Source organism: Carlito syrichta, unplaced genomic scaffold, assembly GCF_000164805.1.
Source record: "Carlito syrichta isolate Samal-C Ts95f unplaced genomic scaffold, Tarsius_syrichta-2.0.1 Scaffold304375, whole genome shotgun sequence".
Classification (NCBI taxonomy): Eukaryota; Metazoa; Chordata; class Mammalia; order Primates; family Tarsiidae; genus Carlito; species Carlito syrichta.
Genome location: NW_007248471.1, coordinates 126,333 through 141,357, shown reverse-complemented (window position 1 = coordinate 141,357; position 15,025 = coordinate 126,333). Strand labels below are relative to the sequence as shown.

General features: G+C 39.5%; 1 protein-coding gene across 2 annotated transcripts in view; it reads right to left on the bottom strand.

The window, feature by feature from the left end:
* Positions 1 to 565: 565 nt before the first annotated feature.
* Positions 566 to 15,025, bottom strand: part of GFPT1 (glutamine--fructose-6-phosphate transaminase 1) — a 64,219-nt gene continuing 49,759 nt past the window's right edge. For both annotated transcript variants that reach the window (XM_021713251.1, XM_021713252.1), the window contains 5 exons: positions 12,168 to 12,282; positions 11,773 to 11,900; positions 2,796 to 2,963; positions 1,451 to 1,612; positions 566 to 837 (listed from right to left, as the gene is read on the bottom strand). In XM_021713251.1, coding sequence (XP_021568926.1) covers positions 793 to 837; positions 1,451 to 1,612; positions 2,796 to 2,963; positions 11,773 to 11,900; positions 12,168 to 12,282 — 618 coding nt within the window. In that variant the 3' untranslated portion in view covers positions 566 to 792. The remainder of the gene's footprint in view (positions 838 to 1,450; positions 1,613 to 2,795; positions 2,964 to 11,772; positions 11,901 to 12,167; positions 12,283 to 15,025) is intronic.

Below are 15,025 nucleotides of genomic sequence, written 5' to 3'. Positions count from 1 at the left end.
AAAAAAAAAGATGAAAACACAAGGAGTAGGATACCCAACACATACACATCCCATCTTCAAATTTAATCATACTGTCAGTTGTCCAAAGCAGCTCAAATTTAAAGTTTGTGCTATAAAATTGTGCAAGCATGTTCTGTTAAGGGCTGGAGAACATCAATGCACTATATAATATTTTGCCTCCTAAATTATCCCCACCTACAAATAACAGGCAATAAGCCTGAGAAACTTAGGCTACCCAAACTTAGATATAAATCTCACCAAAAATTTTTTTCAGTTTTACAGTTTGATCTAAAAACAAAACAGAAATAAGTTTCAAAATAAATCACAGCATCTTCTCTTTATATGTAACTTAGCAAAACCTTCACTAAATGCCCAATTATGGGCACACATTGCCACTGGCTATAGATATTTCAATTAAATGCACTACACTTTCATTGATCTAAATGAATAGAAGCAAGATAAAACAAGTACCAATTACTTTAAAAACACTCTATGCCCTCAGAGTGAAGTGGCGGGTTCAAAATGTAATACCCAGTATTCTTTAAAAAAAATAACAGCTAAAATCTTTCTGATACAGATTCCGATATAGATTCCATTATTCATACTCCTCCACAAATTACTGGGAAAACATAAGAGGTAATTTCACAAAAATCACAAATTGAGTAGAATAATTATAACTCATATAAATAAGGATTTACTTCAAAAAGGCTTCAAGAGGTGGTATTTTAAATCAAAGTTTCAAATACAAAAGGTGTCTTGTGTTGCTTAATTGTCCCGAGTTTCGGATGTTCTTTACTCTACAGTTACAGATTTGGCAAGATTCCGTGGGAAATCAACCTGCAAAAAAAGAGCAAGATTTGAGAAATTATAAATACTGGGCAAAGGGGAGGTTGCTATAAGTACATTATTTTTGTTTATAACAGAAAACAGTAATGTGTATTAACCATCTTTATTATAGACTACAAATAATTAGTTTAGAAAACAAAATCACACAATGTATTTTGAAGAAAGCTAAAATCAGTAAGAATAAAGCACTCAAGCTTTGGGAGGCTGAGGACGGAGGATTACTTGAGTCCAGGAGTTCAACATCAGCCTGGGAAACACAGCAAGACCTCATCTCCACAAAAAAAAAAAAAAAAAAAATCAGTTAGCCGGGTGTGGTGGCACATACCTACAGTCTTAAGATACTCAGGAGACTGAAGTAGCAGGATTACCTAAGCCCAAGAAGTCAAGGCTATGGTACTGGTCAATGGCCTAAAGGTTGAGGACCCCAATGTAACCTATAAATTGGGCCATGAAAATATAATAGGTGACAGAGATATATTTCAAGGATTTCTCAAATGCTATTGTTAAAAACGTAGGAGGAAAATATCAGAATTGGCCAGGTATGGTGGCAGAACGTACCCAGCTAAAAACTATCCCAAGATTTCTACAGTGGTAGATCACTTACATCATAGCCTCTCAGCACAGCAAGGTGGAAAGCCAGCAACTGTAAGGGGATCACGCTGAGAATGCCCTGCAAACAGTCCACTGAGTGTGGCACCTTAATTGTTCTTTTTGTGTTCTTAATGGTCTCAGTATCCTCCTTATCACAAATCACCACAGGGCGCCCCTAGGAAAGAAAATCACACACACAATATCACTAGTAGGCAAAGGCAGGGCTATAGCACAAGAATGTGAGAAATTTTCACTGCATAAATCCACTGGCCTCAATGACAAATTTATTGAAACTCCTTTGTCACTTAATAGCCAAGGAAATAGAAGCTTTGTAGGATTCAGTAATTTGTATAAGCTCCACACAACTAAGAAACACTAGGCTTAATACATAAATCCAGGTCTGGTTAACTTCAAAGCTCAGGTTCATTATCACTACATTGTGCTTAGGGAATAATAACTTTGGGGATTTATATATGAAGTCAAATGATGCGAAGAAAACTCAATTAAGCACAGAACTTGTAACATTAAAATCTAGATGCTAGGTTTCCTCTGGGGGGAATTTATATATATATATATATATATATATATATGAATGTATTTAAAAAAATTTTTTAGAGATGGATTATCACTATGTTGCCCAGCTGGACCCAAAATCCTGGGCTCAAGCAATCCTCCAGCCTCAGCCCACTGAATAGCTGGGACTACAGGCACACAGCACTAAACCTGGCTGAAATAATGTATTTAAGAATATTAAAGTAAAAGGGAGCCAGGTGTTTTGGCTCATGCCTGTAATCCCCAGAACTTTGGGAGGCTGAGGTGGGTAGATTCCTTTTACCCAGGAGTTTGAGATCAGTCTGGACAACACAGTGAAACCTCATCTCTACAAAAAATAAAAAAATTAGCTAGGCATGGTGGCACACCTATAGTCCCAGCTATTCAGGATGCTGAGGCGGAAGGATCTCCTGAGTCTCCCAAGAGGTCAAAGCTGCCGTGAGCTGTGATTGTAGCTATCATGCCACTGTACTCCAGCCTGGATCATGGAGTGAAACCTCAACACAAAAATAAAAATAAAATATAAGTGTATGTTAAGTGAAAGAGGACGGGATGTGGAAGTTTTGTCTTGGTTCTGCCTATTAAGAGATCTATAACCTGGGTCTCATCAAAACTCTGAGTGTCTGAGTCCTCACATGTAAACCTGAAAGGCTATATTCCAAGGCAAATGAGTTAACAAGAGTAAACATGTTTTGTAAGTCACCTATCTGGCACTGGTCTATCACTTTAAATATCATACAATTCAAGTAAGCTTTAGTAACTCTACTCTTATATTCTAAGGTGTCTTCACAGGCCTCCCAACTTACCTGCCGAGCAACCACCTGCTGAAGAGCATTCTGACACTTAGTGTAAGTGTGATCTCTCATAATGATCATGATGACAGGCATCAACTTATCCACCAAAGCCAGAGGACCGTGTTTCAACTCACCAGCAAGGATGCCTTCAGAGTGCATGTAAGTAATTTCTTTGATTTTCTAATAGGAAAGAACCAGATACTTCCTCAGATCATATTTTAAAAATCTATCTATAAGTCAATATACAAAGCATATATGTTAAGCTACTATTTATCCAGAAGTATTAAAGGACCACTGATGAGTACATTATAGCTAACAAGCTAATAGATCATTATTTCTATAATATCAACAAGTAATTGGAAGTTGTAAAGCTCCACAAGGACTTTTTAAAGATTTTAGATTATCATGAACATATTCCAATTTCCTTGTAACTGTTCTCTCACTTGCTTCATGTTTGACCTCAACTAAATTTCTTACCAGGGGACTTTGGGAAGAAGGCAGCGGAGCCAGTTAGACTGTGCGAGTCCCTGTGTGAGTAAGTGAGTATATGGACAATTTTGTCCACGTGTCTGTAAGTGGGCATGTGAGTGGCTGACTAAGTGGGGACTCATGAGCAAGTAGCCAGGGCTCTCCTGGTGAAGCTGCTGGTGCCACAGCTGCTCTGCTTGGAGCCTAGTGTTTCCTGGGGTGCAAAATCAGAGCATCGTTTTCAAAAGTCAACAATGCCCCTACCGGGAAGAAGCTGCCAGAAGCGACTGCTGTTGCCAGACTGTCCCACCACCGCAGTGCCATGCCAGACACTGGCAGCGAGGGCCATGGAGAAAACACAGCAAAGGAGCCAGAGGCAGAGTCCCACTGAAGAAGATGAAACAGGCACCCAGCCACCAACCTGAAAATTAGGCAGGGAAGTGCTCCGGCTTGCTCACTATGGAGCGGCTTGCTCACTATGGAGCGATAGACCTGATCTCTATGACTGGAGGATTAACTGTTCAGGGGTTGATCGTGACCCAGAAGGACTATCCCAAAAGTACAAACTCCAGAGGAACAGGACAAATGCTGAGTTTCAGGTGCCTTACCCACTGAGACCCAGTCGTGGGACAAAGGGTACAACCAGAAAAGGACAAGGAAGACCCCCAAGAGATCAGCAGTGAGTCCTGGGCTGACTCAACCTCTTCCTTCCCAGCAATCCTCTGACTGTCAGACACACGGGGGCTAGGGCACAAATGAGGGAGACAAACCTAGGTGGAGCCGAGATGGCAACCTTGATAGAACTCTACTCTGGGATAAGCCTGGCTGGGGCATCTGCCGCCAGTACCTGGGGAGGAGACAATTCCATACCTTCCCATTGGAAGGGATCCCCCTGACCTTACATAAGTAAGAGGGGATTACTGACACCCCACCCACCCAACTGCCCCTTCCTCCCCTGCTAGGTCCTGCACTGTGGGCTTACCTGTGAGCAGCTGAGAGGAATAATTACAGAATCTGCCACAAGAGGGCAGTTAGTGCTCAGAAACGATTTTAATTCTTTTTCTTTCTTTTTTTTTTTGGATGTTCTTTCATTTTGGTTTTGGGTGTGCGTGTGTGCGTGTGTGCGTGTGCGTGTGCGTGTGTGTGTGTGTGTGTGTGAAGGTTCAATTTGCATTCCCCCTTTATTTCTTTTTTTTTTTCCCCTTCTTCTTTACTCTTGTTAAGCATGTTTTGTGTGCATGTGTTTGGTTTTCCTGGTTTTTTTTCCCTGTTTGTTTTGGTTTTTGTTATTGTTTTTGCTTTTGTTTTGCTGTGGTTTTTATTTTTTATTTGTCCATTCTATTTCACCTGCTGGGCTCCGGTGATCCTTCCGCCTCAGCCTTCCGAGTAGCCGGAATTACAGGTGCGCACTACCACGCCTGGCTAATTTTTTTGATTGATTGTAGAGATGAGTCTCGTCTGCCCAGGTTGGTCTCAAACTTGCAGGCTCAGCCAATCCACTCACCTCAGCCTCCCAAAGGCGCGGGATTACAGGCTGAGCCACCGCGCCCAGCTTGTCCATTCTATTTCATTCTACTTTTCTCTGTTCTCCTCATGATAGGCACTTTATCTTGAACTAGGGACCCATTGCATTGTCATATAGAGTGGTGGTGGGGAGTGGCTATCAGTGGTTATCAGTCAGTGAACACTGTAACTTACAAGAAGTTTCTGAATCCCAGTTCCCCACTCACCACTTTATTTGACTCTCAAAACTATAAGAATCAGGAAAGCTTCCCACTCCTAGCCGTGTTTCAAAACAGAACAAATTCGGAGGCTCTGATCAGGGAAGAATATAGGGCTGAGCAAACAACAGAAGTGAAAGCCCCTCCCACTACCACTGAATAATGAATTTAAAGAGAAAAAAAAGAGCTCTGTCACAAATGAGGAAAAATCAACAGAAGAACACAGGTAATTCTCAGTGTACCAAAAAGGCAGTGCCCAAAACATCAGACCGCAGAGCCCAGACTACGGAAATCACCAACAATTAGCCCCAGAATGCAACAGATATTAGGGAATAGAGGGAAAGAGTGAATATGACTCAGGAAAGACAAGATGCAACACTGAAAGAACTTGTAACAGAGATTTTGGCCATAAAAAAACTTCATCTGGGAAATAAATAACAAAAGGACCCAGACAGAAGAAAGAATCTCAGAGCTTGAAGACCAAAACACTAAATTAGCCCTATCTGTTACAAGCATAGAAAGAAAACTAAGAACAGTGTCCAAGAGAAATGCGATTATTTCAAGAGGCCAAACTTACACCTGATCAATAGCCCAGAAGCAAAAAGGTAAAGAGAGAACACATATTCCAGGAGGTTATCCAAAAAAACTTTTCCCATCTCACCAGAGATGAAACCATCCAAATATAAGAGATTCAGAGAACCCCCACAGTACATGTGTCTAGGAGAAGACCAACTCTAGACACATAGTAATTCACCTACACAAAGTAGATATAAAAAAAAAATCCTAAAGGCAGCAAGAGAGAAAAGTCAGACTAGCTACCAGGGAAGACTAATCAGAATAGCAGCAGACTTACTAGAAGAAATACTACAAGCTAGAAGGAACTAGAGTCCAATTTTCAAAGTCCTCAATGACAAATAATTTCAATCAAGAATTTCCTACTCAGCCAAGCTCAGCTTCATCAGCAATGGAGAATTAAAATCCTCCTCAGACACTCAATCCCTAAAAGATTATGCTGTTTTCAGACCAGTTCTACAGGCAATGCTCAACAAGATATTAAGCACAGGAAAAAAAAAAAACACAAAAACAACCATGCACATCTCAGGAATGCAGGAAAACAGAATCAACACAATACATCCCATGACTGCAAAATTGAAAACACATACATATATCAACACAAAAGTTAAAAGGAAACAAAACAGCCTTTGAAGAGTCTCATGACAGGGGTAAACTCTCCCATTTCTATAATCAGCATGAACGTCAATGGACTGAAAAATGAACCACTGAAAATGAACCACTGAAAATGAACCACTGAAAAAACATAGAATGGCAAACTGGATTAAAAAAACATGACCCACTAATATGCCGCCTCCAGGAAATACATCTTACTACAAAGGACACCCACAGACCCAAAGTTAGAGGACAGGAAACAAACTTTCAGGCAAATGGAACACAAAAAAAGTCAGGAGTCGCAATCTTAAAATAAGACCAAACAACCTTCAAGCTATCAAAAATTATCATTAGGATACTACATAATGATAAAAGGTTCAATCCATCAAGAAATATCCATCCTAAACACATATGCACCCAATGCAAGAGCACCCGTTTTTGTTGTTGATGTTGTTGTTTTTTTGAGTTGGAGTCTCACTCTGTCGCCCAAACTGGAGTGCAGTGGCATGCTCATGGTCACCCCAGTGTCAATCTGCTAAGCTTTGACGATCCTTCCACCTCAGCCTTCCAAGTAACCAGAACTATAGGCATGCACTACCACACTCAGCTAATTTTTTATTTTTATTGTAGACACGAGGTCTCGCCAAGTTGCCCGGGCTGTTCTCAAACCCACAGGCTCAGGCAATCCACTCATCTCAGCCTCCCAAAGTGCTGTGATTACAGGTTGAGTCACCGAGCCTGGCCAGGAGCATCAGTTTTTATAAAGCAACTACTAAGTACACTAGAAAAAAGATATTGACTCTAACACTATCATAGTTGGGGACTTGAAACCCCACTAAAAACCCTAAACAGATCATAGAGGCAAAAAAAAGTCAACAAGGAGATCTGGAACCTCAACATGACACTTCACCAGGTGGACTAGATAGATACCTACAGAACACTCCACCCAACAACCATGGAATATACATTCTACTTATCACTACATGAAACATACTCTAAGATCAACTACATCTTTGGCCATTAATCAAGCATAAACAAATTTCACAAATCAAAATACTGCCATGCACTTTCTTAGACCACAGTGGAATAAAGATACATTATCACCACCAACATTCCCCCCAAACACACAAAGACATAGGACACTAAACAGCATGATGCTGAACAACTGCTGGGTCAACACAGAAATCAAAACAGAAATTAAAAGAGTCTGGAAACAAATGAAACCAAAGACACACCTTACCAAAACCCCTGGGATACCATGAAAGCAATATTAAGAGGGGAATTTATAACTCTATGCATACAAATCAAGAAAATAGAAAGATCATGAGTTAACAGCCTAACAAATCACCTAAGGGAACTGAAAAGGTAAGACCCACCAAAACCCTAACTTTAACAGAATAATCCATATCACCAAAGTAAAAGCCCAAACAAAGTACACAGAAGACAAAAATATAGAAAAAAAAAACAACAAAACAAAAAGCTAGTTCTTTAAAAGGATTAACAGGATTGATGGACCCTTAGCTAGACTGACCAAGAAAAAGAGAGAAAAAGTCCAAATAAACACAATCAGAAATGCAAATGAGGTCACAACTGATACAAAAAAAATACAAAACATTATCAGAGCTTACTATGTATACCTGTATGGAAACAAACACAAAAATCTAAATAAAATAGAGGACTTTCTGACATTACACAACCTCCCAAGGTTGAAACAACAAGAAACTGAGATCATAAATAGACTTAAAAAAACCAAGGAAATTGACTCTGTCATAAGAAACCTACCTACAAAAATAACCCCCCGGACTGGCTTTCCAGTGGAATTCTACAAAACATACAAGGAGGAGCTGACATCAATCCTATTGAAAGTATTCCAGGCAATTGAGAAAAATGGTATTCTCCCCAAATCATTTTATGAAGCTAGCATTATACTGATACCCAAACCAGTTAAAGAACCAATAAAAAAAAAAAAACCAGAACTACAGGCCAATATCCCTGATTTACAAGGTTGCAAAAATTCTCACAAGATTTCAGCAAGTTGGATCCAAAAACACATCTCCAAAATTCTCCACCATGACCAAGTGGGCTTCACCCCTGGGGTGGAGGGCTGGTTCAATATCTACGAGATCATAAATGTAAATAAATATACCAACAAATGTAAAAGCAAGAACCATATGATTACATCATAGATGCAGAAAAAGCTTTCAACAAAATCTAGCATCTCTTCTTGACAAAAACCCTTGAACACCTTGGCATAGAGGGATGATAACTCAAAAGAGGAAGAGCCCTGTATGATAAACCCACAGCCAACATACTGCTGAATGGACAGAAATTGGAAGCATTTCCCCTGAAAACCAGAACAAGATAATGTTATCCACTCTTACCCCTCCTGTTTAACATAGTGTTGGACATCCTAGCTAGAGCAATAAGACAAGAGAAGGAAATCAGGGGTATCCAAATCGGAAAAGAGGAAGTTAAGCTACTTCTCTTTGCTGATTACATGATCTCATACCTTGAAAACTCAAATAGAATCTGTCAAAAACCTTTTTGCACTCATAAAGGACTTTGGCAAAATCTCAGGGTACAAAATAAATACGCAAAAGACAAATCACATTCTTATACACCAACAACAAACAGACAGAACAAAATAAAAAACACAATCCTATTCACAATAGCCACACACACAAAAAGAAATACCTCAGCATTGTCCTAACCAGGGAAGTGCAAGATTTTTACAACAAAAACTACAAAACAGTACTCAAAGAAATCAAAGACACAAACAAATGGAAAAATAGTCCATGTTCATGGACTGGAACAATCAATATTGTTAAGATGTCCATCCGGCCAAGTGCGGTGGCTCAAGTCTGTAATCCTAGCACTTTGGGAGGCCGAAGCAAGAGGACTGCCTGAGCCTGTGGGTTTGAGACCATCCTGGGCACCAGGGTGAGACCTCATCTTTATAATAAATCAAGAAATTAGCCGGGCGTGGTAGCACGCACTTGTAGTTCCAGCTATTTGGAAGGCTGAGGAGGAAGGCTTGCTAGAGTCTAGCAGGTCAATGTCAGGGTGGCAGTCAGCGTGCCACTGCACTCCAGACTGTGCAACAGAGTGAGACTCCAACTCAAGAAAAAAAAAAGGTGTCCATTCTACCCAAGGCAATCTACAGATTCAATGCAATACCCATTAAATTACCAACATCCTTCTCAGACTTGGAAACAACAATACAGAAATTCATATGAAACATAAGTGACCACGAATACCCAAAACAATCCTCAGCAAAAGAAACAAAGCAGGAGGCATCACACTTCCAGACTTTAAACTTTATTTAAGGCTACAATAATCAAAACAGCCTGGTATTGGTACAAGAACAGACATACAGACCAAAGGAACAGGACTGAGATTCCAGAACCAAAATCTCAATTTCTCAATCAACTCATCTTCGACAAAGCCTCCATCAACAATCACTGGGGAAAGGAGAATCTACCTATTCAGTAAATGGTGCTGAGAAAACTGGCTGACGGACTGCATGCAGAAGAATGAAACGGGACTCCCTACCTATCACCATACACAAAAATCAACTCTAAATGGATCAAAGACCTAAATGTAAAACTTCAAACTATAACTATAAGAATCTTAGAAGCCGGGCTCAGTGGCTCAGCGTGTAATTCTGCACTTTGGGAAGCCAAGGTGAGTGAATTGCCTGAGCCTGCGGGTTCGAGACCCACCTGGGCAACTTGGTGAGACCTCATCTCTACAATAAATTAAAAAAAAAAAATATTTGCCGGGTGTGGTAGCACGCGCCTGTAGTTCCAGCTACTTGGAAGGCTGAGGTAGAAGGATTGCCGGAGCCCAGCAGGTCGAGGATGCTGTGGCCAGGAGCGGCCACTGCACTACAATCTGGGTGACTGAGTGAGACTCCAACTCAAATGAAAAAAAAAAGAATTTTAGAAAACGCTGGTGACATCTTTACGGAAATTGGAATAGGCAACTAGGTAACCAATTCCTGACCAAAATCTCAAAAGCCCATGCCCAAAGAAATAAGACAGACAAGTGGGACTTCACCAAGCTGAAAAGCTTCTGCAAAACAAAAGAAACCATCAGAGTAGGTAGGCAGCCCATAGGATGGGAACAAATATTTGCCAACTGCATATCTGACAAAGGCCTAACACCTAAGATCTATAAGGAAGTCAAACATGTTGAAAGGAAAAAAAAACAACCCTATTAAAAAGTGGGTAAAAGATATGAATAGACACTTCTCAAAAGAAGACATACAAGCAGCCAACAAATACATGAAAAATGCTCAGCTCACTTATGATCAAAGAAATGCAAATCAGCCGGGCTCGGTGGCTCAGCCTGTAATCCCAGTACTTTGGGAGGCCGAGGCGAGTGGATTGTTTGAGCCCGTGGGTTCGAGACCAGTCTGAGCTACCTGGCAAGATCTCATCTCTGCAATAAAAAATCAAAAATAGCTGGGCGTGGTAGCACGTCTGTAGTTCCGGCTACTTGGAAGGCTGAGGCGGAAGGATTGCTGGAACCCAGAAGGTTGAGGCTGTGGTGGCCATGAGTGTGCCAGGGCAAAGGAGAGACTCCAACTCAAAAAAAAAAAAAAAAAAATTAAAACAACAGATATACCATCTGACTTCAGTCAGGATGACCATTATTAATAACTCACAAACAACAGATGCTAGAGAGAATGCGGGGAAAAGGAACCCTTCTACACCGCTGGTGGGAGTGTAAATTAGTACCTCTGTGGCAAACAGTACAGTGATTTCTAAAAGATCTAAAAATCGACCTTCAATATGACCCGGCAATCCCCCATCTAAGAAAATAACCAGAGAAACTCAAATCATTCTACAAAAAAGATACCTGTGTATGCATGTTTATTGTAGTACTATTCACAATAGCAAAAACATGGAACCAACTATGTTGCCCATCAAAAGTGGACTTGGTAAAAAAAAAAAAAAAAAAAAATGTGTATATATACACAAGGGAATATTACACAGTCATAAAGAAGGAAAAAATTAAGGACTTGACAACAACTTGGATGGATTTACAGTCTATCATACTCAGTGATCTATTACAGAAACTAAGAACCAAGTATCACATTTTCACTCACAAGTGGATCCTGAACATTTATCATAATACAATAAGAACAGGATTGGCAGTAGTGGAACACTGCCAGGTGGAGAGGGAGGGGGAGACCCAAAACATCAATAAGGGTATCTGATCCCAAACCAGGCAAAGTGCGGACCAAAGGGAGGTCCAAAATTCACTTGTATGATGACCACTTATGTACCTAATCCTGAACTGTACCCCACATCTTTAAAATAAAGTTTAAAAATAAAATAAAATAAAAATAATAAATTTCTTGTCTAAAGAACCTAATCCTTATTCATACTTGGACCACAAATTAACCCAAATTACTTGCTAAACCCATTATTATACTAAAATGGGTTTCACTTTTGAATTAAATTCTCAGTTGTACTTTCTCAAGGTAAACAAAGCACAATGCATAAAATAAACACAGAGGCACTTTTTAAAGATCTACCTATTTCAGTCACTCCATTTAGAAGTATAACTATGTGCCAGATCTGTAGCCCAACAGACTGAAATTAATCATAACTGAAAGAACTTACCAAAGCCCCTTCAAGACAGGTAGCATAATGATAGCCTCGTCCCATTATCAGGACTGATTTCTGATGATAAAGTTCTGTTGCCAGTTTCTGAATTTCATCATCAATGCTTAGTACTTCCTTAATCAAATCTGTTAAGAAGTAATATTAGCAAAATCTATGAAAAAGGACAATAAACTGAACAAATAGTTAACAATAACATATTGGTAGAAACCACCCAACAACCAATATTCTATTCTTCTGTAATACCAGAAGGAGCAAAACATAATACATAGGATCAAAAGTAGAAAGATCTTATTGACTAAATAGCTACAAGCCAGTTTCCAGAACAAGAAGAGAATTTCACCCACAGCCCATTCCCTTAGACAATGAAAGTATAATATGTAAAATCTTTGTACCAGGCAGCCGTTTCAATCCAAGCATGATTTCTTTGCGTCTCTCTTGCATGGAGATCCTGTCATCACACATCATAAGGGCGAACATCACTAGGGACACAAACTGGCTGGTGTAAGCCTGAAACACCACAAAAAAGCAGGATAATTAGCTGCAGTTGTATCTTAAGAACTGTAAACTTTTAATTTTAAAAAAGATGAGGATATCACCTTTGCCCATAGAGGGGAAAAAAAGATTAAAATAAACAAAATTTCCATTGGTTTTACAGTATAAAACCAATCTTTTTAAAAAAACATTAGTAATAGTAAACTGAACCAGTACTTGGGAAATCCATCACTATTCTCCTTTCCTGGATCTTGAACAAATGACCTAACCATTATTTCTCAGATACAAAAGCAAAACAACTTGAAACTCATTGGATGCTTATGAAATTCCATGAGAAAGGAAAGAAAAGAAACAAGCCAAAGGAAGGTGAACTGAGAGTAAATCTGCAAGTGTCTAACCAAATTTAGTTTTTGGTGTAAGTTGAAAAGCAAGGGTTTAAAGGAGTCTCCTTCATATACTGTACTTATATTGTTGAATTTTTTTAAATTGCTCTTTAATTTTTCATCTTTCCTATTGCCTGTTAAGAAAATTAATTATCAGCAGATACAATTTTATAACTTGCTTGTACTCCTAATTAACAGTACATGTACGTTCCCAAGACAGAGCTCTCTTTTTAGTGGTGTGTGACAACCTTGAACAGTTTTCATCTCTTTAAGCCTCAGATGCCCCATCTGCTAAAGGCACAGGATGCAAGATTACCCTGAGAATTAAATGAGAAAAATGTAAAGCATTCAACATAATGCCTGATCCATAGGTTCAAAACATACTAAGATATTTATTGCCAGATGAGATGGTTTGCACCTGTAATACCAGCTACTAGAGAGGCTGAGGTGCGACTTTGCTTGAGGTTAGGAGTTCAAGACTAGCCTGGGCAACAAAGCAAGGTATCTAAAAAATAAAATAGAAGGCATTTATTTTCCTAGGCTGCAGAATTGTAAATATTTTAAAACTTGGAGGCCTACTGCCAAAACTATTTTCATTCTTACTAACTGGATGTGAATGTGAGGAGTGCCTATTTTGCCACATTCTGAGAAATATTGAGAATTACCTTAACAAACTTCTACCATTTTGGCTGCTGGGCAATGGACACTCACTACTACTTTACCATACATATCTTAAATCCAAAATAACTAAGTTTTTTTTCAAACTAAGTTTGTTAGCCATCTATGTTTGCTCTTCTGAATAATTAACTTTGCTGTTCTTCACCTGTTTTTTAACTTGACGTTTTGTTTTTGTTTTTTTTTCCAATTGGTCTTAAGAAGGCCTTTACTATTATGTTTCAAATTTTTTCTGTTTGGGTTTATCTTTTATATTCGTGTTGATTGACACAGAATTTACTTTTTAACTTTTATGTAGTACTTTAAGCTCAGACAGTCCTTCTATATCTAAACATAAGTATTATTAAATTTTCTAAGTTCTTTCCTGCAGATCATATGGGGCATAAATCAATCAATCAATAAACTGTCTTGGTGCTATTGCTTTCAATGTCATTTTTTTACATTTTCCTTTTCAGTCTGTCAAAAGTTAATTTTGGTGCAAGCTGCAGGACTACTAATTTCATCCCACAGATATGTCATTTCTTTACAAAACAATCTTCCCATCCGAAAATATGGTATTTTCATCATTTTGTGGTAGAAACTTAAGTCTATAAAGTTATACAGTTTTCATCTATTCAACATATATTTATGGAGTATCTTACTTCTTCTTTGTAATGTTATTTTTACATATTCTTTTACAGTTATTGAAAATAAAATTCTCCTCTAATACACAACCCAAATGTTTGTTTGTTTGTTTTTTTAAGTTGAAGTCTCATTCTATCGCCCAGGCTGGAGTGCAGTGACACACTCACAGCCACTGCAGCCTCAACCTTCTAAGTAGCCAGAACTATAGGTGCGCGCTACCACAACTGGCTGATTTTTTTATTTATTGTAGAGACAAGATCTCACCAAGTTGCCTGGGCTGGTCTTGAACCCAGAGGCTCAGGCAATCCAGTCACCTCGGGTTCCCAAAGTACTGGGATTACAGGCTGAGCAACTGAGCCCGACCCCCCATATCTTTTTAAGTAATTATTTTCCACTTAAAAAGATTTCCTGTAAATGTCTTATTTAAAATATGTATTAAAGCCAGGCTCGGTGGCTCAGCCTGTAATCCCGCGCTTTGGGAGGCGGAGGTGAGTGGATTGCCTGAGGCCGCAGGTTCGAGACCCACCTGGGCAACTTCGCAAGACCTCATTTCTACAATAAATCAAAACATTAGCCGGGCATGGTAGCGCGCGCCTGTAGTTCCAGCTACTTGGAAGGCTGAGGCGGAAGGATCGTCGGAGCCCAGCAGGTCAAGGTGCAGCGGTTGGGAGCGGCCACTGCACTCCAGTCTGGGTAATTGTTGGGAGCCGGCCAATGAGGCCCACTGAGCATTAGGGATCAGGAAGGGTTGTGGACCCCAAGACCGCTAGGATGTGTTCGGGAGCCGTAGACTCCATTTTCCTCCTCCTTTTAACATGCAGCGCAAGTACCTAAAGGAACTCTGCTGATCTAAGTTGAAGGCTCTGTGACTGTGACAGGCATGGCTCACTCTAGAAACCCATTGTTACTGTTTCCCATAAAACTGTGGTTTCGGCTTAGGTATTAGATATAATCAAATTCAGGTCACATTTGGGAGCCTTTTATACACGATACAAGCTTCTTTATAAGATTTAAAAGTATATTTGTAGAATTAGCATATACATTTAGAGAGCTGTTTCCAGCTTTAGATGATTATC